The following is a 24,578-nucleotide window of genomic DNA, read 5'->3' as shown; positions in this document are numbered from 1 at the left end:
CCTTTAGCAGCACATATGTCTGCATATTTCAAAGGTTTAGTGGTGAAGATTAGGGATGTATACCAAGTACCATTTTTTTTAGTACTGGTTCCTAATTATGTCATCCATGAGGACCGTGAAGATTCTGTACTAACGACACAACTATTTGTATTTTTAATTCCAGCTGACTGATGTAACTATGACACGTTGTCACATTGAGTTCAGCTGCCGCTGCTACACATTAAAATCAGCTTTGAATAATGACAAATAAGGAAGCAACAACACGCAAAAGTTTGATGTGTGTGTTATTGACAAGAAGATGACATAACTGCATTTCACCTTGCACTGCACACATAGTTGACTTCTTTAAAGGCCTACTGAAATGAAATGTTCTTATTTAAACGGGGATAGCAGGTCCATTCTATGTGTCATACTTGATCATTTCACGATATTGCCATATTCTTGCTGAAAGGATTTAGTAGAGAACATCGACGATAAAGTTTGCATCTTTTGGTCGCTGATAAAAAAAAGCCTTGCCTGTACCAGAAGTAGCGTGACGTCACAGGTTGTGGAGCGCCTCACATCTGCACATTGTTTACAATCATGGCCAGCAGCAGGAGAGCGATTCGGACCAAGAAAGCGACGATTACCCCATTAATTTGAGCAAGGATGAAAGATTTGTGGATGAGGAAAGTGAGAGTGAAGGATTAGAGGGCAGTGGAAGTGATTCAGATGATGCTGTGAGAGGCGGGTGGGACCTGATATTCAGCTGGGAATGACTAAAACAGTAAATAAACACAAGACATATATATACTCTATTAGCCACAACACAACCAGGCTTATATTTAATATGCCACAAATTAATCCGCATAACAAACACCTCCCCCCTCCCGTCCATATAACCCACCAATACAAATCAAACACCCGCACAACACACTCAATCCCACAGCCCAAAGTACCGTTCACCTCCGTAAAGTTCATACAGCACATATATTTCCCCAAAGTTACGTACATGACATGCACATAGCGGCACGCACGTACGGGCAAACGATCAAATGTTTGGAAGCCAAAGCTGTACTCACGGTAGCGCGTATCCAACTCAAAGTCCTCCTGGTTGTGTTGCTGCAGCCGGCCGCTAATACACCGATCCCACCTACAGCTTTCTTCTTTGCTGTCTTCATTGTTCATTAAACAAATTGCAAAAGATTCACCTGGAATTTTGCGATGAAAACAGACGACTTAATAGCTGGCCACAATGGTGTCCCAATATGTGCGCACAATCCGTGACGTCACGCGCAAACGTCATCATACCGAGACGTTTTCAGCAGAATATTTCGCGGGAAATTTAAAATTGCACTTTACTAATCTAACCCGGCCGTATTGGCATGTGTTGCAATGTTAAGATTTCATCATTGATATATAAACTATCAGACTGCGTGTTCGGTAGTAGTGGCTTTCAGTAGGCCTTTAAGACTTCAAATAAACAGCTGTTTTTTTTTTGTTTGTTTTTTTTCTTTATTTAACCAGGTAAAAATCCCATTGAGATCAAATATCTCTTTTCCAAGGGAGACCTGGCCAGGAGGGCAGCAGCAAGGTTACATTAAAAACAGTAAACAACACATAAAACATGACATGTACAACATTAAAACTTGCTGACATAACACATGTGCATACAGACAAGGTAGACTGCAGTCCTTTCACAGAAGCTTTAAACTCATTCAATGTAACAAGGGTTTGAAGTTGAATATTGGATTGTAGGTTATTCCAAGCCTTCGCTGCTGAAAACCTAAATGCTTTCTTGCCCAGTTCAGTTCTTACTTTGGGGACGGAAAATTGCAGAACATTCATTGAAAGAAGATTGTGACTTCTTGTTTCTTTGTTAAAAGACAAGACAGATAAGACGGGGTGATACCCAGAATGGTTTTGTAGATGAACACATACCAATGATTGAGGCGTCGAGCACATAAAGATGTCCAGTTAACCATTGCGTATAACACACAATGGTGAGTAAGTTAGCCTTTGAGTATAACACACAATGGTGAGTAAGTTAACCATTGCGTATAACACACAATGGTGAGTAAGTTAGCCTTTGAGTATAACACACAATGGTGAGTAAGTTAACCATTGAGTATAACACACAATGGTGAGTAAAGGCCTACTGAAACCCACTACTACCGACCACGCAGTCTGATAGTTTATATATCAATGATGAAATCTTAACATTATAACACATGCCAATACGGCCGGGTTAACTTATAAAGTGACATTTTAAATTTGCCGCTAAACTTCCGGTTCGAAACGCCTCTGAGGATGACGTATGCGTGTGACGTAGCCCGACGAACACGGGTATGCCTTCCACATTGAAGCCGATATGAAAAAGCTCTGTTTTCATTTCATAATTCCACAGTATTCTGGACATCTGTGTTCGTGAATCTGTTTCAATCATGTTCATTGCATTATGGAGAAGGAAGCCAAGCAAGCAAAGAAGAAAGTTGTCGGTGCGAAATGGACGTATTTTTCGAACGTAGTCAGCCACAACAGTACACAGCCGGCGCTTCTTTGTTTACATTCCCGAAAGATGCAGTCAAGATGGAAGAACTCGGATAACAGAGACTCTAACCAGGAGGACTTTTGATTTGGATACACAGACGCCTGTAGGGAACTGGGACAACACAGACTCTTACCAGGATTACTTTGATTTGGATGACAAAGACGCAGACGTGCTACTGTGAGTATGCAGCTTTGGCTTTTTTTTGCGTATGTACGTAACTTTTTTAAAATATATAAGCTTTATGAACCTTGGGTTAGGTGAACGGTCTTTTGGGCTGAGTGATTGTGTGTGTTGATCATGTGTTTGAATTGTATTGGCGTGTTCTATGGAGCTAGGAGCTAGCAGAGGAGCTAGGAGCTAGCATAACAAACACGCAGGTGTTATTATGCAGGATTAATTTGTGGCATATTAAATATAAGCCTGGTTGTGTTGTGGCTAATAGAGTATATATATGTCTTGTGTTTATTTACTGTTGTAGTCATTCCCAGCTGAATATCAGGTACCGTGAGTATGCAGCCTTGGCTGCTAAACATTCGATAACTTGACCGTATGTGCGCGTCACGTACGTAACTTTTTAAAAATATATAAGCTTTATGAACCTTGGGTTAGGTAAACGGTCTTTTGGGCTGAGTGATTGTGTGTGTTGATCAGGTGTTTGTATTGTATTGGCGTGTTCTATGGAGCTAGGAGCTAGCAGAGGAGCTAGGAGCTAGCATAACAAACACGCAGGTGTTTTTATGCAGGATTAATTTGTGGCATATTAAATATAAGCCTGGTTGTGTTGTGGCTAATAGAGTATATATATGTCTTGTGTTTATTTACTGTTGTAGTCATTCCCAGCTGAATATCAGGTCACCCCCGCCTCTCACAGCATCTTCCCTATCTGAATAGCTTCAACTCCCCACTAGTCCTTCACTTGCACTTTACTCATCCACAAATCTTTCATCCTCGCTCAAATTAATGGGGAAATTGTCGCTTTCTCGGTCCGAATCTCTCTCACTTCATGCGGCCATCATTGTAAACAATAGGGAACTTTGCGTATATGTTCAACTGACTACGTCACGCTACTTCCGGTAGGGGCAAGCCTTTTTTTTATCAGATACCAAAAGTTGCAATCTTTATCGTCGTTGTTCTATACTAAATCCTTTCAGCAAAAATATGGCAATATCGCGAAATGATCAAGTATGACACATAGAATAGATCTGCTATCCCCGTTTAAATAAAAAAAATTCATTTCAGTAGGCCTTAAGTTAACCATTGAGTATAAAACACAATGGTGAATAAGTTAACCATTGAGTATAACACACAATGGTGAGTAAGTTAACCACTGAGTATAACACACAGTGGTGAGTAAGTTAACCATTGAGTATAAAACACAATGGTGAATAAGTTAACCATTGAGTATAACACACAATGGTGAGTAAGTTAACCACTGAGTATAACACACAGTGGTGAGTAAGTTAACCATTGAGTACAACACACAATGTTGAGTAAGTTAGCCATTGAGTATAACACACAATGGTGAGTAAGTTAGCCATTCAGTATAACACACAATGGTGAGTAAGTTAACCACTGAGTATAACACACAATGGTGACTAAGTTGGTGATGAATCTCAGTGCCCCGTGGTACACACTATCCAGCTTGTGGAGACAAGCAGCAGTAGCATTCATGTACAACACATCTCCATAGTCAATAACAGGTAAAACGGTTGTTTCCACCAATTTCTGTTTCACAGTAAAAGAAAAGCAAGACTTGTTTCTATAATAAAATCCCAGTAAAAGTTTCAGGTTTTGTTTTACAACATACTGAATGTGCTCCTTAAAACTCAAGTGGTCATCAATTAAAAATCCTAAATATTTAAAAGAAGATACTAACACAATTTGTTGCCCATTTCTTGTTCAAATGTTGTCACACAGTGCTGATCTTACAGTTTTTGATGTGGTAAAGAACATACACTTTGTTTTCTCTGCATTTAAAAGCAGTTGAAGATAGCAAAGTTGTTCTTGCACTCTGTCAAATGCATCAATCAATCAATCAATGTTTATTTATATAGCCCTAAATCACAAATGTCTCAAAGAGCTGCACAAGCCACAATATTTAGAGGCCTCGGCAGGAATGGGTGCTGTGCAGTATATGACAGTATCATCAGCGTAGGAATGGAAAGTTGAGTTCAGAATATTCTGTCCAAGATTATTTATGTAAATAGTGAATAGAATGGAAAGTTGAGTTCAGAATATTCTGTCCAAGATTATTTATGTAAATAGTGAATAATAATGGGCCCAACACAGAACCTTGAGGTACACCCTTTTCCACTTGTAGTACGTCCGAGAAGGAACCCTCTATCTGAACAGCCTGAGTTCTACTTGTGAGGTCATTTGCAAACCATCCAACTGCTTGCTGAGAAAAAGCAATAGCTGAAAGACGTTTGATTAAAATGACATGATCAACAGTATCAAATGCCTTTGAAAAGTCAATAAAGAGGGACAGACAGTACTGCTTCTTGTCAAGAGCTTCAGTTACATCATTTATAAACTTCATAGCAGCAGTAACAGTACTGTGATTTCTGCCAAAACCTGACTGAAATGGTGACAGAATAAAGTTGGTGTCCAAAACGTCTTCTATCTGTTCACTGATAAGGGATTCAAGCACTTTTGCCAGAACAGAGAGTTTAGAGATCGGTCTGTAATTATTTAGATTACTAGGGTCACCTCCTTTTAATAGGGGGATTACAAGGGCAGATTTCCAATCCAAGGGGATTTCATTTGAAATTAGAGTAAGGTTAAAAATGTGAGTCAGTGGTCCAGCTATAATTTCAGCTGCGGCTCCAACTTATCTGAGCTAGCTGGCTTTCTAGGTTTAAGTTGTTTTAGAGCCCTCATGACCTCTGTTGTGGTAAAGGGCATAAAGTTAAAAACCTGGGTATTTTCAACGGTTCTTTCCAGAGTTAGCGGAACTTCAGTAGAGTTGTCAGAATTATAGAGAAAACCAGACAAAATAAAATGATTATTACAATGACTACCCATTTCTCTTCTGTCACTTACTCTGACACCATCAACAAGTATACTAGGTGGGACATTGACTGAATTACAGCAGGCGGACAAAGATTTGATGATTTTCCAAAACTTCTTTGGGTGTTTGAGGTTTTCAGTTGTTGTGGAGAAATAAAATTCTGATTTGACTTTCCGAAGGAGAGAGGTAAATGGATTTCTTAATTGTCTAAAATTTAACCAATCTGCTTCTAACCCTGACTTGCGTGCCCTGGCCCAAGCAGCATTACGCTCATGCAATACATCTGACAGGTCCGATGTAAACCACTGATTGTCACGTCCTTTAACCCTACATTTTCTAAAAAGGGGCATGTTTGTTCACTATACTCAATAAGTTTTTGTGAAAATATTTCCAAGCCAGTTCAACATTATCAAAAAGAGCAATTCTATCCCAATTAAAAAGATGCAAGTCATGTAAAAAAGCTTGCGTCTCAAATAATTTAATATTACGTTTTTCAAGAAGACGAGGCTTGCTTTTAGGAATCCTTGTGTCTCGCACTACTGCAATCACACAATGATCACTCACATCATTAGGGAAAACAACAGATGCAACACATTTAAAGGGCATATTTGTTAGAATTAAGTCAATGAGTGTAGCGTTTTGAGGGCATTTAGGATTAGGTCTTGTAGCTGAGTTAATTAATTGTGTTAAATTTAGAGATTCACACTGTGCTTTCAAAGAGTCAGACACAGATGTGAGCCAGTCCCAGTTCAAATCACTATTTCATTGTATTTCAGTTGAGACAGAAGCTTCACAAGAGTAGATAGGGAATTACTAGGGGCGGATGGAGGCCTATAACACCCCACTACCATAATGTGGTGATTTCTAGCTAATTCAATTTTAAGTGCTAACAGATCAAGTTCTTTACTTACTGATTCAGAGAGCACTAATTTAACATCAAACCTCCGCTTAATATATATGGCCACTCCACCACCTTTTCTTTGTCGGTGAGTACGATAAACATTATAGCCATGAATGTAAATATCTTTATCAAGCACAGATTGTTTAAGACAAGTTTCAGATAAGACTGCAATATCAGCATTTGTTGAGTTTATCCAGATCGTTATCATATCCAGTTTAGGGAGTAAACTCCGAACATTGATATGAATAATCCCAAGATCAGATCTAGTTTTAAAATCCGCAGGTGTAAAACATTGTGTAGGTGTATCAGGGCCTGGATTAGTCTCAACATTTCCTGAGAGCAATAACAATAATATAACTAAACATTTGCGCTTAAAGTTACCATCTTTTGAGTCGGTCTTTAAAGGCCTACTGAAATGAATTTTTTTTATTTAAACGGGGATAGCAGATCTATTCTATGTGTCATACTTGATCATTTCGCGATATAGCCATATTTTTGCTGAAAGGATTTAGTATAGAACAACGACGATAAAGATCGCAACTTTTGGTATCTGATAAAAAAAAAAGGCTTGCCCCTACCGGAAGTAGCGTGACGTAGTCAGTTGAACATATACGCAAAGTTCCCTATTGTTTACAATGATGGCCGCATGAAGTGAGAGAGATTCGGACCGAGAAAGCGACGATTTCCCCATTAATTTGAGCGAGGATGAAAGATTTGTGGATGAGTAAAGTGCAAGTGAAGGACTAGTGGGGAGTGGAAGCGATTCAGATAGGGAAGATGCTGTGAGAGGCGGGGGTGACCTGATATTCAGCTGGGAATGACTACAACAGTAAATAAACACAAGACATATATATACCGTATTTTCCGCACCATAAGCCGCACCTAAAAAACACAATTTTTCTCAAAAGCAGACAGTGCGGCTAATAACCCGGTGCGCCTTATATATGGATTAATATTAATATTTATTTTCATAAAGTTTAGGTCTCGCAACTACGGTAAACAGCCGCCATCTTTTTTCCCCGTAAAAGAGGAAGCGCTTCTTCTTCTACGGTAAGCAACCGCCAAGGTGAGCACCCGCCCCCGTAGAAGAAGAAGCGCTCGGATATTACGTTTCATTTGTTTTGTGTGTTTCTGTAAAGACCACAAAATGTCTCCTACTAAGAGACACGCGTACAAGGTTCCACTGACTTTTGATATTCCCGTGAACCGCACTGTGGATACAACGGGAACACGTACGGTGAATATTCACACCACAGGGAATGAGAAGTCGTCCTTCACCGTGGTTCTAGCTTGCCATGCTAACGGCCAGAAACTTCCATCCACGGTGATATTCAAAAGGAAGACCTTGCCAAAAGAGAACTTTCCAGCCGGCGTCATCATAAAAGCTAACTCGAAGGGATGGATGGATGAAGAAAAAATGAGCGAAGAGACCGAGTGACTTTTTTCACGCAGCTCCGTCCCTGTTGATCTATGACTGCATGCGCGTCCACATCACAGATGGTGTCAAAAAACAAGTGAAGCACACCGAAGAAGAATAATTCGAGGGATTTGTGGATGAGTAATAACTTCAGAAAGTGAGCTTTAAATGTTTATTTTGTGTGTTGTGTGACACTAACGTATGAGCAACGTTGAGTTATTGATGTTGCTATTGCTCTGCACTATTTTGAGTGTTACTATTTTTGTGATTGCACATTTGCACATTACATTTTGGTAGTGAACAGAGTTGTTAGAACGCTGGTTTGTAATATATTATTAAAGTTTGACTGACCTATCCGACTGTTTTGTTGACATTCCCTTTAGCGCAGCGTAGGTGCGGCTAATAACACGGGGCGGCTAATAGGTAAACAAAGTTTTGAAATATGCCATTCATTGAAGGTGCAACTTACAACACGGGGCGGCTTATGGTGCGGAAAATACGGTACTCTATTAGCCACAACACAACCAGGCTTGTATTTAATATGCCACAAATTAATCCTGCATAAAAACACCTAGGTGTTTGTTATGCTAGCTCCTAGCTCCTATGCTAGCTCCTAGCTCCATATAAGCCGCCAATCCAATTCAAACACCTGATCAACACACACAATCACTCAGCCCAAAAGACCGTTCACCTAACCCAAGGTTCATAAAGCTTATATATTTAAACAAAGTAACGTACGTGACGCGCACATACTGGCAAGCGATCAAATGTTTGGAAGCGCAGCTGCTACTCACGGTACCTGATATTCAGCTGGGAATGACTAAAACAGTAAATAAACACAAGACATATATCTACTCTATTAGCCACAACACAACCAGGCTTATATTTAATATGTCACAAATTAATCCTGCATTAAAACACCTAGGTGTTTGTTATGCTGGCTCTTAGCTCCTATGCTAGCTCCTAGCTCCATAGAACACGCCAATGCAATTCAAACACCTGATCAACACACACAATCACTCAGCCCAAAAGACCGTTCACCTAACCCAAGGTTCATAAAGCTTATATATGCAAACAAAGTCACGTACGTGACGCGCACGTACGGGCAAGCAATCAAATGTTTGGAAGCCAAAGCTGCATACTCACGGTAGCACGTCTGCGTCTTTGTCATCCAAATTAAAGTAATCCTGGTAAGAGTCTGTGTTGTCCCAGTTCTCTACAGGCGTCTGTGTAACGAAGTCAAAAGTCCTCCTGGTTAGAGTCTCTGTTATCCGAGTTCTTCGATCTTGACTGCATCTTTCGGGAATGTATACAATGAAACACCGGCTGTGTTGTGTTGCTGCTGACTTCCCTCGCAAAATACATCCGCTTTGCACCGAAAACTTTCTTCTTTGCTTGCTCAGCTTCTTTCTCCATAATGCAATGAACATAATTGCAACAGATTCACCAACACAGATGTCCAGAATACATCCAGAATGAGATGAAAACAGCTATTTCGTATTGGCTTCAATGTGGAAGCCATACCTGTGTTCTACTGGCTACGTCACGCGCATACGTCATCCTCAGAGGCGTTTCGAACCGGAAGTTTAGCGGGAAATTTAAAATTGCACTTTATAAGTTAACCCGGCCGTATTGGCTTGTGTTGCAATGTTAAGATTTCATCATTGATATATAAACTATCAGACTGCGTGGTCGCTAGTAGTGGCTTTCAGTAGGCCTTTAATCTGTGAAAGTAAGTGCTCACAATAGGGGAGAATGCAGTAATGTTGACGTGATCTCTCAAAACAAGGAAACAATAAGAATGAATGGACTCTACCATAGTATGCAGCCATTTTGTTTTGTCCAAAGTCACAGAAATCTTCAACTGAGATAAGGCCGAGGTTATTTTGTAGCTGCCACTATAATGAAATGTCAAATTATCAAATATGTCAAACTGTGCATCTTGAAGTAGCATAGCTCGTGAGTGGGGGTGACCAGACCCATTTGAGACACCAGTAAAACCACACAAAAGTATAAAACACAATATAATAATGTGTGACATAGTGAGAGGAGAAGTTCCACTTGTTTCACCACTTTTGAAGATGTTAGCAGACAGGGCTGAAGACTGGCAACCAAGGCCGACGGGTGGAAGCCCGTAGACGAAGCCAATGGCTGGAGGCAAACAGCAGGTCGATGGAAGGCTAGTAGGCAGGTCGATGGTGGAAGGCTAGCAAGCAGGTCGACGGTGGAAGGCTAGCAGGCAGGTCGATGGTGGAAGGCTAGTAGGCAGGTTGATGGTGGAAGGCTAGCAGGCAGGTCGATGGTGGAAGGCTAGTAGGCAGGTTGATGGTGGAAGGCTGGTAGACAGGCCGATGGTGGAAGGCTAGTAGGCAGGTCGATGGTGGAAGGCTGGTAGACAGGCCGATGGTGGAAGGCTTGTAGGCAGGTTGATGGTGGAAGGCTTGTAGGCAGGTTGATGGTGGAAGGCTAGCAGGCAGGTCGATGGTGGAAGGCTAGCAGGCAGGTCGATGGTGGAAGGCTAGCAGGCAGGTCGATGGTGGAAGGCTAGTAGGCAGGTCCATGGTGGAAGGCTAGCAGGCACGTCAATGGTGGAAGGCTAGCAGGCAGGTCGATGGTGGAAGGCTAGTAGGCAGGTCGATGGTGGAAGGCTAGCAGGCAGGTCGATGGTGGAAGGCTAGCAGGCAGGTCGATGGTGGAAGGCTAGCAGGCAGGTCGATGGTGGAAGGCTAGTAGGCAGGTCGATGGTGGAAGGCTAGCAGGCAGGTCGATGGTGGAAGGCTAGCAGGCACGTCGATGGTGGAAGGCTAGCAGGCAGGTCGATGGTGGAAGGCTAGCAGGCAGGTCGATGGTGGAAGGCTAGCAGGCAGGTCGATGGTGGAAGGCTAGCAGGCACGTCGATGGTGGAAGGCTAGCAGGCAGGTCGATGGTGGAAGGCTAGTAGGCAGGTCGATGGTGGAAGGCTAGTGGCACGGTTGGTAGAGTGGCCGTGCCTGAGGGTTCCTGGTTCAATCCCCACCTTCTACCAACCTAGTCACGTCTGTTGTGTCCTTGAGCAGGACACTTCACCCTTGCTCCTGATGGGTCGTGGTAAGCGCCTTGCGTGGCAGATCCCGCCATCAGTGTGTGAATGAGTGAATGAGATGGGATGAGTTTGCTAAGTACAAAAATGAGTCGACATTTTTGAATGAAAGAAACTGCTGTTCTAAATGTGTCCTCTAGATGTCGCAATAGCAATTCTTTGTATCTTTGTAGATGATGCTACATATGTAAAACACAACTAAAACACATGATGTTAGCGCATCAGTCGGGGAAAATGAGCAAACTACATTAATAACATTCTGTAATTTGATTTTGATATTATTTATTTATCTTGATAGATTGAAAATGAACACCAATGAGTTGACTGATGAACATTATCACATAATTGATTCTGAAAGTGTAAAAAAGGACAACTAAAGATAGAATACTATTGTATGTAAAAAAAAACAGCAACATGATTTGTACATTTTCAGAATGTGTTTGTTCTATTTTTGAACAAAGAAAACAATCTGCAGTTGTCTTTATTTTTACATTATCTTGCCCTAATTTTACCAGTCCGGCCAACTTGGAGTAAATCTTCCTCCATGTGGCCCCCCATCTAAAATTAGTTTAAACACCCCTGGCCGAGTTCTTCCTGCAAAAAGCAGATACGAGAAAAAAATCTAATTATGAAACGGAATAGATCCCTAAAGATTTGTTGAGTAATATCAAGGATTATCCGTCGGTGGCGTTCCCAGACATGTGGAACTATCTTGAGTTCCAGACGTCATTCTAAGTTTAGAGATAAAGTTTAGGTGTCATAGACCGAATACAGAATAAAATATTTACACACTTTATATCGGTGAGTGTAAAGTTAAGAATGCCTCAATCAATGCTGCCTTGTACTTATAAAAAAAACTTGCTCCTCATCAAATTTCCAAGTCTGTTTTTGTACTCACTTTTGAATTAATTTTAGTGGCTGGGACAAAAATAAGTATTTCCCGTGTTTGTATTGGTTGTTTTGCTACACACTTTTAACACAACACACGAAAAAACACAAATATGTCATTGTGTTAACAGTGTCAGTCCAAAACTATTTCTATTCTCTCTTTATCTTATTTACTTATTTACCCAACAGACGTTCAACAGCCCCTTCACATTAAAGAGGAAGATGATGATCCACAGCCCACTTACATTAAAGAGGAAGAGGAGGATCCACAGCCCCCCCACATGAAAGAGGAAGAGGAGGAGCCACACATGAAAGAGGAAGAGGAAGGAGGGTGTGTTGTAGGGCAGGAGGAGGATGATGTCAGCAAGTTTCCACTGACTGTTGTCTCTGTGAAGACTGAAGAGCATGAAGACAAAGCACCTGAGTCCTCACAGCTTCATCACAGTCCAAGTAAGCACATATCATTTTATTCTCAGGGCATCACAACTGGACTGTTCACTTTGTCTTAGAACACTCATCCAAGTAGGCTTCATCACTTCATGCTCATACACTTCAAGTCTTAAATCTAATCATTGCAATTTAGAGGGGAACTGCACTTTTTGGGGGAATTTTTCTATCGTTCACAATCATTATGAGGGTGGATACATGAGTGCATACATGAGGGTGGATATATAAAAAAAATAACATTCTAATTAGGGCTGGGCGATATGGCCTTTTATTAATATGTGGATATGTTTAGGCCATGTCACGATACACCATATATACTGTATGTTGATATGTTTAGGACATGTCACGATACACCATATATATGTGGATATGTTTAGTCCAGTGTTTCCCACACATTCATTTATTTGTAGCGGCCTGCCACGAAAGAATTAAGGCCGCCACAAAAATAAAATAAAAATAAAAAATAATTTAAATTTTATCTACCACCACGAACGGTTTTCTGTTTATTTGTTACTGACTGTGGCAGGACACCTCTGCTTCACTTTATGTTGCTGGTAAATAATATGGTTGTAGTAGTAGGCTAAAGTTAAATTATTTAGTATGCACTAATTAAAGGGGCAGAGCTTTAAGAGACATTTTAGCTTTTATATTTTTATAAGATATATTTTTTGTAAGAACCACAATTAATAAATATATTTCAGTGAATAACTTATTGTTCAAATCTGTATATAAATATGTTCATAAAGTGTTGTAATTATATTGTAAAATGGATGGATGGATGGATGGATAAAACAAAACTGTTATTATTAATTAGTAAGTATACATTTTTTTAGCCTTTTTAGAGAAAATCATATTATTGTAGTAAATTATGCAAATTACTCAACGATGGCATGGTGACCACGCCCATAGCCACGCCCCCACCGCCACAGGTATCTTGGCAGTTTATGGGAAACACTGTAGGCCATGTCACGATATACCATATATATGTGGATATGTTTAGTCCATGTCACCATACACCATATATATGTGGATATGTTTAGGCCATGTCACGATACACCATATATATGTGGATATGTTTAGGCCATGTCACGATACACCATATATATGTGGATATGTTTAGTCCATGTCACGATATACCATATATATGTGGATATGTTTAGTCCATGTCACGATACACCATATATATGTGGATATGTTTAGTCCATGTCACGATACACCATATATATGTGGATATGTTTAGGCCATGTCACGATATACCATATATATGTGGATATGTTTAGTCCATGTCACGATACACCATATATATGTGGATATGTTTAGGCCATGTCACGATACACCATATATATGTGGATATGTTTAGGCCATGTCACGATACACCATATATATGTGGATATGTTTAGGCCATGTCACGATACACCATATATATGTGGATATGTTTAGTCCATGTCACGATACACCATATATATGTGGATATGTTTAGTCCATGTCACGATACACCATATATATGTGGATATGTTTAGTCCATGTCACGATACACCATATATATGTGGATATGTTTAGGCCATGTCACGATACACCATATATATGTGGATATGTTTAGTCCATGTCACGATACACCATATATATGTGGATATGTTTAGGCCATGTCACGATACACCATATATATGTGGATATGTTAGTCCATGTCACGATACACCATATATATGTGGATATGTTTAGTCCAGGTCACGATACACCATATATATGTGGATATGTTTAATCCATGTCACCATACACCATATATATGTGGATATGTTTAGGCCATGTCACGATACACCATATATATGTGGATATGTTTAGTCCATGTCACGATACACCATATATATGTGGATATGTTTAGGCCATGTCACGATACACCATATATATGTGGATATGTTTAGTCCATGTCACGATACACCATATATATGTGGATATGTTTAGTCCATGTCACGATACACCATATATATGTGGATATGTTTAGGCCATGTCACGATACACCATATATATGTGGATATGTTTAGTCCAGGTCACGATACACCATATATATGTGGATATGTTTAGGCCATGTCACGATACACCATATATATGTGGATATGTTTAGGCCATGTCACGATACACCATATATATGTGGATATGTTTAGTCCATGTCACGATACACCATATATATGTGGATATGTTTAGGCCATGTCACGATACACCATATATATGTGGATATGTTTAGTCCATGTCACGATACACCATATATATGTGGATATGTTTAGTCCATGTCATGATACACCATATATATGTGGATATGTTTAGGCCATGTCACGATACACCATATATATGTGGATATGTTTAGTCCATGTCACGATACACCATATATATGTGGATATGTTTAGGCCATGTCATGATACACCATATATATGTGGATATGTTTAGGCCATGTCATGATACACCATATATATGTGGATATGTTTAGGCCATGTCACGATACACCATATATATGTGGATATGTTTAGTCCATGTCACGATACACCATATATATGTGGATATGTTTAGTCCATGTCACGATACACCATATATATGTGGATATGTTTAGGCCATGTCACGATACACCATATATATGTGGATATGTTTAGTCCATGTCACGATACACCATATATATGTGGATATGTTTAGGCCATGTCACGATACACCATATATATGTGGATATGTTAGTCCATGTCACGATACACCATATATATGTGGATATGTTTAGTCCAGGTCACGATACACCATATATATGTGGATATGTTTAATCCATGTCACCATACACCATATATATGTGGATATGTTTAGGCCATGTCACGATACACCATATATATGTGGATATGTTTAGTCCATGTCACGATACACCATATATATGTGGATATGTTTAGTCCATGTCACGATACACCATATATATGTGGATATGTTTAGGCCATGTCACGATACACCATATATATGTGGATATGTTTAGTCCATGTCACGATACACCATATATATGTGGATATGTTTAGTCCATGTCACGATACACCATATATATGTGGATATGTTTAGGCCATGTCACGATACACCATATATATGTGGATATGTTTAGGCCATGTCACGATACACCATATATATGTGGATATGTTTAGTCCATGTCACGATACACCATATATATGTGGATATGTTTAGTCCATGTCACGATACACCATATATATGTGGATATGTTTAGGCCATGTCACGATACACCATATATATGTGGATATGTTTAGGCCATGTCACGATACACCATATATATGTGGATATGTTTAGTCCATGTCACGATACACCATATATATGTGGATATGTTTAGGCCATGTCACGATACACCATATATATGTGGATATGTTTAGTCCATGTCACGATACACCATATATATGTGGATATGTTTAGTCCATGTCACGATACACCATATATATGTGGATATGTTTAGGCCATGTCACGATACACCATATATATGTGGATATGTTTAGTCCATGTCACGATACACCATATATATGTGGATATGTTTAGTCCATGTCACCATACACCATATATATGTGGATATGTTTAGTCCATGTCACGATACACCATATATATGTGGATATGTTTAGTCCATGTCACGATACACCATATATATGTGGATATGTTTAGGCCATGTCACGATACACCATATATATGTGGATATGTTTAGTCCATGTCACGATACACCATATATATGTGGATATGTTTAGGCCATGTCACGATACACCATATATATGTGGATATGTTTAGTCCATGTCACGATACACCATATATATGTGGATATGTTTAGTCCATGTCACCATACACCATATATATGTGGATATGTTTAGGCCATGTCACGATACACCATATATATGTGGATATGTTTAGTCCATGTCACCATACACCATATATATGTGGATATGTTTAGTCCATGTCATGATACACCATATATATGTGGATATGTTTAGGCCATGTCACGATACACCATATATATGTGGATATGTTTAGTCCATGTCACGATACACCATATATATGTGGATATGTTTAGGCCATGTCACGATACACCATATATATGTGGATATGTTTAGTCCATGTCACGATACACCATATATATGTGGATATGTTTAGTCCATGTCATGATACACCATATATATGTGGATATGTTTAGTCCATGTCACGATACACCATATATATGTGGATATGTTTAGGCCATGTCACGATACACCATATATATGTGGATATGTTTAGTCCATGTCACGATACACCATATATATGTGGATATGTTTAGGCCATGTCACGATACACCATATATATGTGGATATGTTAGTCCATGTTGCGATACACCATATATATGTGGATATGTTTAGTCCAGGTCACGATACACCATATATATGTGGATATGTTTAATCCATGTCACCATACACCATATATATGTGGATATGTTTAGGCCATGTCACGATACACCATATATATGTGGATATGTTTAGTCCATGTCACGATACACCATATATATGTGGATATGTTTAGGCCATGTCACGATACACCATATATATGTGGATATGTTTAGTCCATGTCACGATACACCATATATATGTGGATATGTTTAGTCCATGTCACGATACACCATATATATGTGGATATGTTTAGGCCATGTCACGATACACCATATATATGTGGATATGTTTAGTCCATGTCACGATACACCATATATATGTGGATATGTTTAGTCCATGTCACGATACACCATATATATGTGGATATGTTTAGTCCATGTCACGATACACCATATATATGTGGATATGTTTAGTCCATGTCACCATACACCATATATATGTGGATATGTTTAGTCCATGTCACCATACACCATATATATGTGGATATGTTTAGGCCATGTCACGATACACCATATATATGTGGATATGTTTAGTCCATGTCACCATACACCATATATATGTGGATATGTTTAGTCCATGTCACGATACACCATATATATGTGGATATGTTTAGTCCATGTCACGATACACCATATATATGTGGATATGTTTAGGCCATGTCACGATACACCATATATATGTGGATATGTTTAGTCCATGTCACGATACACCATATATATGTGGATATGTTTAGGCCATGTCACGATACACCATATATATGTGGATATGTTTAGTCCATGTCACGATACACCATATATATGTGGATATGTTTAGTCCATGTCACCATACACCATATATATGTGGATATGTTTAGGCCATGTCACGATACACCATATATATGTGGATATGTTTAGTCCATGTCACCATACACCATATATATGTGGATATGTTTAGTCCATGTCATGATACACCATATATATGTGGATATGTTTAGGCCATGTCACGATACACCATATATATGTGGATATGTTTAGTCCATGTCACGATACACCATATATATGTGGATATGTTTAGGCCATGTCACGATACACCATATATATGTGGATATGTTTAGTCCATGTCACGATACACCATATATATGTGGATATGTTTAGTCCATGTCATGATACACCATATATATGTGGGGCGGTATAGCTCGGTTGGTAGAGTGGCCGTGCCATCAACCTGAGGGTTGCAGGTTCGATTCCCGCTTCCGCCATCCTAGTCACTGCCGTTGTGTCCTTGGGCAAGACACTTTACCCACCTGCTCTCAGTGCCACCCACACTGGTTTAAATGTAACTTAGATATTGGGTTTTCACTATGTAAAGCGCTTTGAGTCACTAGAGAAAAGCGCTATATAAATACAATTCACTTCACTTCACACATATGTTTAGTCCATGTCACGATACACCATATATATGTGGATATGTTTAGTCCATGTCATGATACACCATATATATGTGGATATGTTTAGGCCATGTCACGATACACCATATATATGTGGATATGTTTAGTCCATGTCACGATACACCATACATATGTGGATATGTTCAGTCCATGTCATGATACACCATATATATGTGGATATGTTTAGGCCATGTCACGATACACCATATATATGTGGATATGTTTAGGCCATGTCATGATACACCATATATATCTGGATATTTTGCCTTAGCCTTGAATGAACACTTGATGCATATAATCACAGCAGTATGATGATTCTATGTGTCTACATTAAAACATTCTTCTTCATACTGCATTAATATATGCTACATTTAAACTTTCATGCAGAGAGGGAAACCACAACTAAGTCAATTTAGCAAAAGTGTATTTATGAAACAGTTATTAAGCAGTGGCACAAACATTCATGTCATTTCAAAAGAGAAAGTGCAAGATTGTCAGAGACATTTTAAAACAAGCTATTAGTGCACTTTTGTGCATGATGTCACTAAGATGACATATCAAAACAACACTAAATTAAAGTGCACTTTTTGTACAGAAGGCCACTACAATAGTTTAAAACAAATAAAGTGCACTTTTGTGCATGATGTCACACAAGATATTTCAATAAGTGTCAAATAAAAATGAGCTGCATAATAGGACATCAAATAGTGTATGTCCTTCACTATGTGGTAGGTTCCTGCGGACGTTATCTCCTTCTGTTGTTGACTATTTGTTTCATACGGTGTTGATGTGGAAGTGGTTGCTTGGGCATTTTGTGGGTGTGGCACTGAACGGAGATGTTGACATGCAGAGTTTCAAGCACTCCTCATTCTCTAGCGGGTGACTTTTCAAAGGATGCTACATTAGCAGTGCTGCTACTTTTTTTAGCAACGCTTTTGCCGCATACCTGTTCACCATTTACCCGCTTGAAGCCAAACCACCGCCAGACGATGGACCCCCTGCTGTTTGTCTTGGGAATTAATTATTCCTTCATTTGTTACCAGATTGGCACCTTCTTTCTCTCGTATTACCACTAGCACCACAGCTAACGTTACCATGCCGCTACCTGTCTGCTCCGTGAGAGCGTATGACGTTGCACACGTGACAGTATGTGACGTATGTAAGAAGGTGCGCTTGTTTTATGTCTCTGTGAGAAGGAGACACAAGAAAGAGTGAGAAGAGCCTGTAGTGCAGGAGTCACCAACGCGGTGCCCGCGGGCACCAGGTCGCCCGTAAGGACCAGATGAGTAGCCCGCTGGCCTGTTCTAAAAATAGCTCCAATAGCAGCACTTACCAGTGACCTGCCTCCATTTTTAAATTTTATTTTTTTACTAGTGTGACAGTCCTAACTGTGGTGCGGGTTCTCAGGACCATCCAGGGAAGACATTGTCGTGAGACGGTTTAGACTTCTTTATTATTTCAATCACAGAGTCTTTTGCGTGCTTTTCAGCAGCTGCCTTTTTTCTCATGTGAGCACACGAATGGTTTCCTTCCGTCCGCCGTCTGCTTTTCAGCAGCACGTCGCCGTCGTTTGCGTGGCAGCAGAGGATGGTTTCCTCCCGTCCGCCGTCTTTCTCCGTCTCCTCCCTTGATGTTCACGTCTCTCACCCTTTTATACGGTCCAAAAGGGTGATTGCACTGTCTAATTCTAAGAGAGAAAAAACTCAAATAGAATTTGAAAATCCAAGAAAATATTTTAAAGACTTGGTCTTCACTTGTTTAAATAAATTAATTTATTTTTTTACTTTGCTTCTTATAACTTTCAGAAAGACAATTTTAGAGAAAAAATACAACCTTAAAAATGATTTTAGGATTTTTAAACACATATACCTTTTTACCTTTTAAATTCCTTCCTCTTCTTTCCTGACAATTTAAATCAATGTTCAAGTATATATATTTTTTTTAATGTAAAGAATAATAAATACATTTTAATTTAATTCTTCATTTTAGCTTCTGTTTTTTCAGCGAAGAATAATTGTGAAATATTTCTTCAAATTTATTATGATTAAAATTTAAAAAAAATATTCTGGCAAATCTAGAAAATCTGTAGAATCAAATTTAAATCTTATTTCAAAGTCTTTTGAATTTATTTTAAAATTTTTGTTCTGGAAAATCTAGAAGAAATAATGATTTGTCTTTGTTAGAAATATAGCTTGGTCCAATTTGTTATATATTCTAACAAAGTGCAGATTGGATTTTAACCTATTTAAAACATGTCATAAAAATTCTAAAATTATTCTTAATCAGGAAAAATTATTAATCATGTTCCATAAATTATTTTTAATTTTAATTTTAATTTTACATGAGTTATTATTTGTACAAACATGGTGCAAAGTAATTCATGATTTGTTTAAAAAAATGTTAGTGGCTAGCTAGTTAAAATGGGATATTGTGATTTCACAAGACTGTCTTAAAAGTGATCATTTGAAAATGTTCAATTTGAAAAATGTGCACTTAGAGAAAATATAAAAATGAAGTGTTGCATATTGATATTTATCTGTTTCTATATTTATTTAATGTGAGAAATCATCCTACTCAGTGGCCTAGTGGTTAGAGTGTCCGCCCTGAGATGGGTAGGTTGGGAGTTCAAACCCCGGCCGAGTCATACCAAAGACTATAAAAATGGGACCCATTACTTCCCTGCTTGGCACTCCGCAGCAAGGGTTGGAATTGGGGGTTAAATCACCAAAAATGATACCCGGGTGTGGCACCACTGCTGCCCACTGCTCCCCTCACCTCCCAGGGGGTGAACAAGGGGATGGGTCAAATGCAGAGGACAAATTTCACCACACCTAATGTGTGTGTGACAATCCATCCATCCATCCATCCTCTGCCTATCCGAGGTCGGGTCGCGGGGGCAGCAGCCTAAGCAGGGAAACCCAGACTTCCCTCTCCCCAGCCACTTCGTCCAGCTCCTCCCGGGGGATCCCGAGGCGTTCCCAGGCCAGCCGGGAGACATAGTCTTCCCAACGTGTCCTGGGTCTTCCCCGTGGTCTCCTACCGGTTGGACGTGCCCTAAACACCTCCCGAGGGAGGCGTTCGGGTGGCATCCTGACCAGATGCCCGAACCACCTCATCTGGCTCCTCTCGATGTGGAGGAGCAGTGGCTTTACTTTGAGCTCCCCCCAGATGGCAGAGCTTCTCACCCTGTCTCTAAGGGAGAGCCCCGCCACCCGGAATGTGTGACAATCATTGGTACTTTAACTTTAACTTTAACTTTTTAAGATGATCAGTGTTTCCACAAAGATAAATATCATTCATTATTAATAATAACATAGAGTTAAAGGTAAATTGAGAAAATTGGCTATTTCTGGCAATTTATTTAAGTGTGTATCAAACTGGTAGCCCTTCGCATTAATCACTACCCAAGAAGTAGCTCTTGGTTTCAAAAAGGTTGCTGACCCCTGCTATAGTGTAATGCCTGCAGCTAAAAGCAACTGTGTGAGAACGTATACTCCAATATCACCATATAGTCATTTTCTATATCGCACAGAGACAAACCCACGATATATCCAGTATATTCCATACATCACCCAGCCCTAATTCTAACTCATAAATGTAAATAAAAGTCCACTTGCAATGGAGCCAATGGGAGGTCCTCTATAACCATCCAAAATACACCAACAATACTCCATTTGCATTTTGTGGCTTGAATGTCCACCAAGTGTTAGTTGACTTGACTTGACTTTGACTTTATTTGGAACATGCAAGCATACAACATGATACATCACACATGCATGCATACAACATGATACATCACACATGCACGCATACAACATGATACATCACACATGCATGCATACAACATGATACATCACACATGCATGTATACAACATGATACATCACACATGCATGCATACAACATGATACATCACACATGCAAGCATACAGCATGATACATCACACATGCATGCATAAAACATGTTACATCACGCATGCATGCATACAACATGATACATCACACATGCATGCATACAACATGATACATCACACATGCATGCATACAACACGATACATCACACATGCATGCATACAACATGATACATCACACATGCATGCATACAACATGATACATCACAATTTCCAGTTTGTCTTTTCAACATGTTGGAAAAGGAGTAGGAAGAAGCAGAGCTTATTTAATCCTACCACTTTTCTTTGACATAACAGTTGCTAAAACTTTAGTTGACTTCCTGTTCTCAATGTATTCACAATATACTCCATAAGTAATCACAATAAAAATAAATCAATAATAATGAGTGAAGTAAGTTATATTTCATATGGTGAGATGAGTAAGATGATGTAGAAAATGAATGATGGATGAAATAAATTGAGAATGTTTGTCATGGTTCTTCTTCTTTGTACTTTGTAAACACTTTAAGTGTGAAGAGTTTCTTGAAGTGGATCATATTAGTACATTGTTTGATTGCTTTGCTTCATCCATTCCATCATTTAATTCCACATACTGATATACTGAAGGTCTTAAGTGTTGTACGTGCATACAAATGTTTTAAATTACATTTTTCTCTAAGATTATATTTCTCCTCTTTAGTTGATAATTGTTGTACATTCTTGGCTAGCAGGTTATAGTTTGATTTGTGTATCATTTTAGCTGCTTGCAAATTCACTATGTGGTGGAATTTCAGTATTTGTGATTGAATAAATAAAGTGTTTGTATGTTGTCTATAGCCAACATGATGTATTATTCTAACTCATCTTTTTTGTAACACAGTTAATGAATGAAGTGTACTTTTGTACTTATTTCCCATATTTCTACACAATAAGTCAGATATGTAACACTAGTGAGCAGTAGAGAATATGAAGTCATTTTTGGTCTAGAACATGTTTTGCTTTATTCATTATTGACGTGTTTCTTGCTACTTTATGTTGTATATTTTTATATGACATTTTCAGTTCAATTTATCATCATTTATTATACCTACACATTTGGTTTCATTTACTCTTTCAATTTCTATTCCATCTATTTGTATTTGTGTCTGACTTTCTCTTCTACTGTTACCAAATAGCATTATTTTACTTTTACTGAGATTCAAAGATTGTCAAAGCATCTTTTTAATGTGTTCATTTCTTCTGTTATTATTTGTATTATCTTCTGTGTGTTCTCTCCTGAACAAACACTGTTGTATCATCTGCAAATAATACTAACTTTAAATCTTTTGTAACTTTACAAATGTCATTTATATAGAGATTGAATAATGTAGGTCCTAGTATTGATCCCTGAGGTACACCACAGGATATATTTGGTGTTGTAGAAGTGTGTTGGCCTAGCTTCACGTATTGTTTCCTGTTGGTTAAATAACTTCTTATCCAGTTTAAGACCAACCCTCTGATGCCATATCTTTCTAGTTTTTGGATGAAAATATTGTGATTAATTGTGTCAAATGCTTTAGTTAGATCCAACAACACTGCTGCTGCACATTTTTTACTATCTATTGCATTGCTCATTTCTTCTGTCATTTCAATTAAAGCCATCAAAGTTGAAACATTAGCTGTGTATCCATATTGGTTCTCTTCTAGTATTCTATGTTTGTTTGTGAAACTCTCTCATCTGTTATTGGACACTTTTTCAATGATTTTAGAAAACTGTGGAAGTAAAGAAACAGGTCTATAATTTGTAAATTGGTGTTTGTCTCCAGTCCTATAAATTGGTAGAACTTTAGCTAGTTTCATTGTGTTTGGGTATTTGAAATTATAGGTTACTAATATACATGAATGTTCCTGAAATCTCTTCTACAACCTTTTTTATGGTTTCCATATCAATTCCATTACAATCAGTTGAAGTCTTAGATTACAGGATTATAACTATTTCCTCCTGTGTCACATTACTGAGGAACATGGAGTTGGGATTTGGCTCTATGGTATCATTATAGTCCTCAATTGAAACTGGGTCTGGAATCCTTTCCTCCAATTTTGGTCCAATATTTACAAAGTAATTTTTGAAGCTTTCAACTACTTCCTTTATGTTGTCATTATTTGTGTTTCCATCTAAGAAGTATTGGGGGTAATCCCCCCAAATATAAGTTTTGGCTTCAGCCTATTCCTTTTTCTGTCATTGTTTTTCTTTTCTTTTTGTGTGTAAATGTGTATGATTGTTAAATATGTATCATCTGTACTGTTAAACTGGTCACACAGAATGGTTGATGGTTGATTATATGATGGAAATAAACTTATTTAATAAAAAAAAAAAACATATGGGACGCGGGTTGTCTTACGTCAGCACCAGAAGTGGTAACATCAGCTGCTCACCTGGCAGGTTTTTTGGGGATGAATAGGGAAGTCCTTCTTTAGCTGCCGTCTTGTTTTATCATATATTGCTGCCTTTGCACCTGTCAATGTTCACTTTTGTATGCACATTAAATCAACAACACATCTTGACTTTGGAGCAATGTTCACAGACT

At 38.7% G+C, this 24,578-nt stretch overlaps 1 protein-coding gene across 7 annotated transcripts in view; it reads left to right on the top strand.

Moving 5' to 3' along the window:
- LOC133633656 (zinc finger protein 271-like) overlaps positions 1-24,578 on the top strand; it is a 46,835-nt gene that overhangs the window by 1,871 nt on the left and 20,386 nt on the right. For all 7 annotated transcript variants that reach the window (XM_062026244.1, XM_062026247.1, XM_062026246.1 and 4 more), the window contains exon 3: positions 12,015-12,275. In XM_062026244.1, coding sequence (XP_061882228.1) covers positions 12,015-12,275 — 261 coding nt within the window. The remainder of the gene's footprint in view (positions 1-12,014; positions 12,276-24,578) is intronic.

The sequence above is a fragment of the Entelurus aequoreus genome, linkage group LG18 (genome assembly GCF_033978785.1).
Source record: "Entelurus aequoreus isolate RoL-2023_Sb linkage group LG18, RoL_Eaeq_v1.1, whole genome shotgun sequence".
Taxonomy (NCBI): Eukaryota; Metazoa; Chordata; class Actinopteri; order Syngnathiformes; family Syngnathidae; genus Entelurus; species Entelurus aequoreus.
This window is presented reverse-complemented; position numbering and strand designations above follow the sequence as displayed.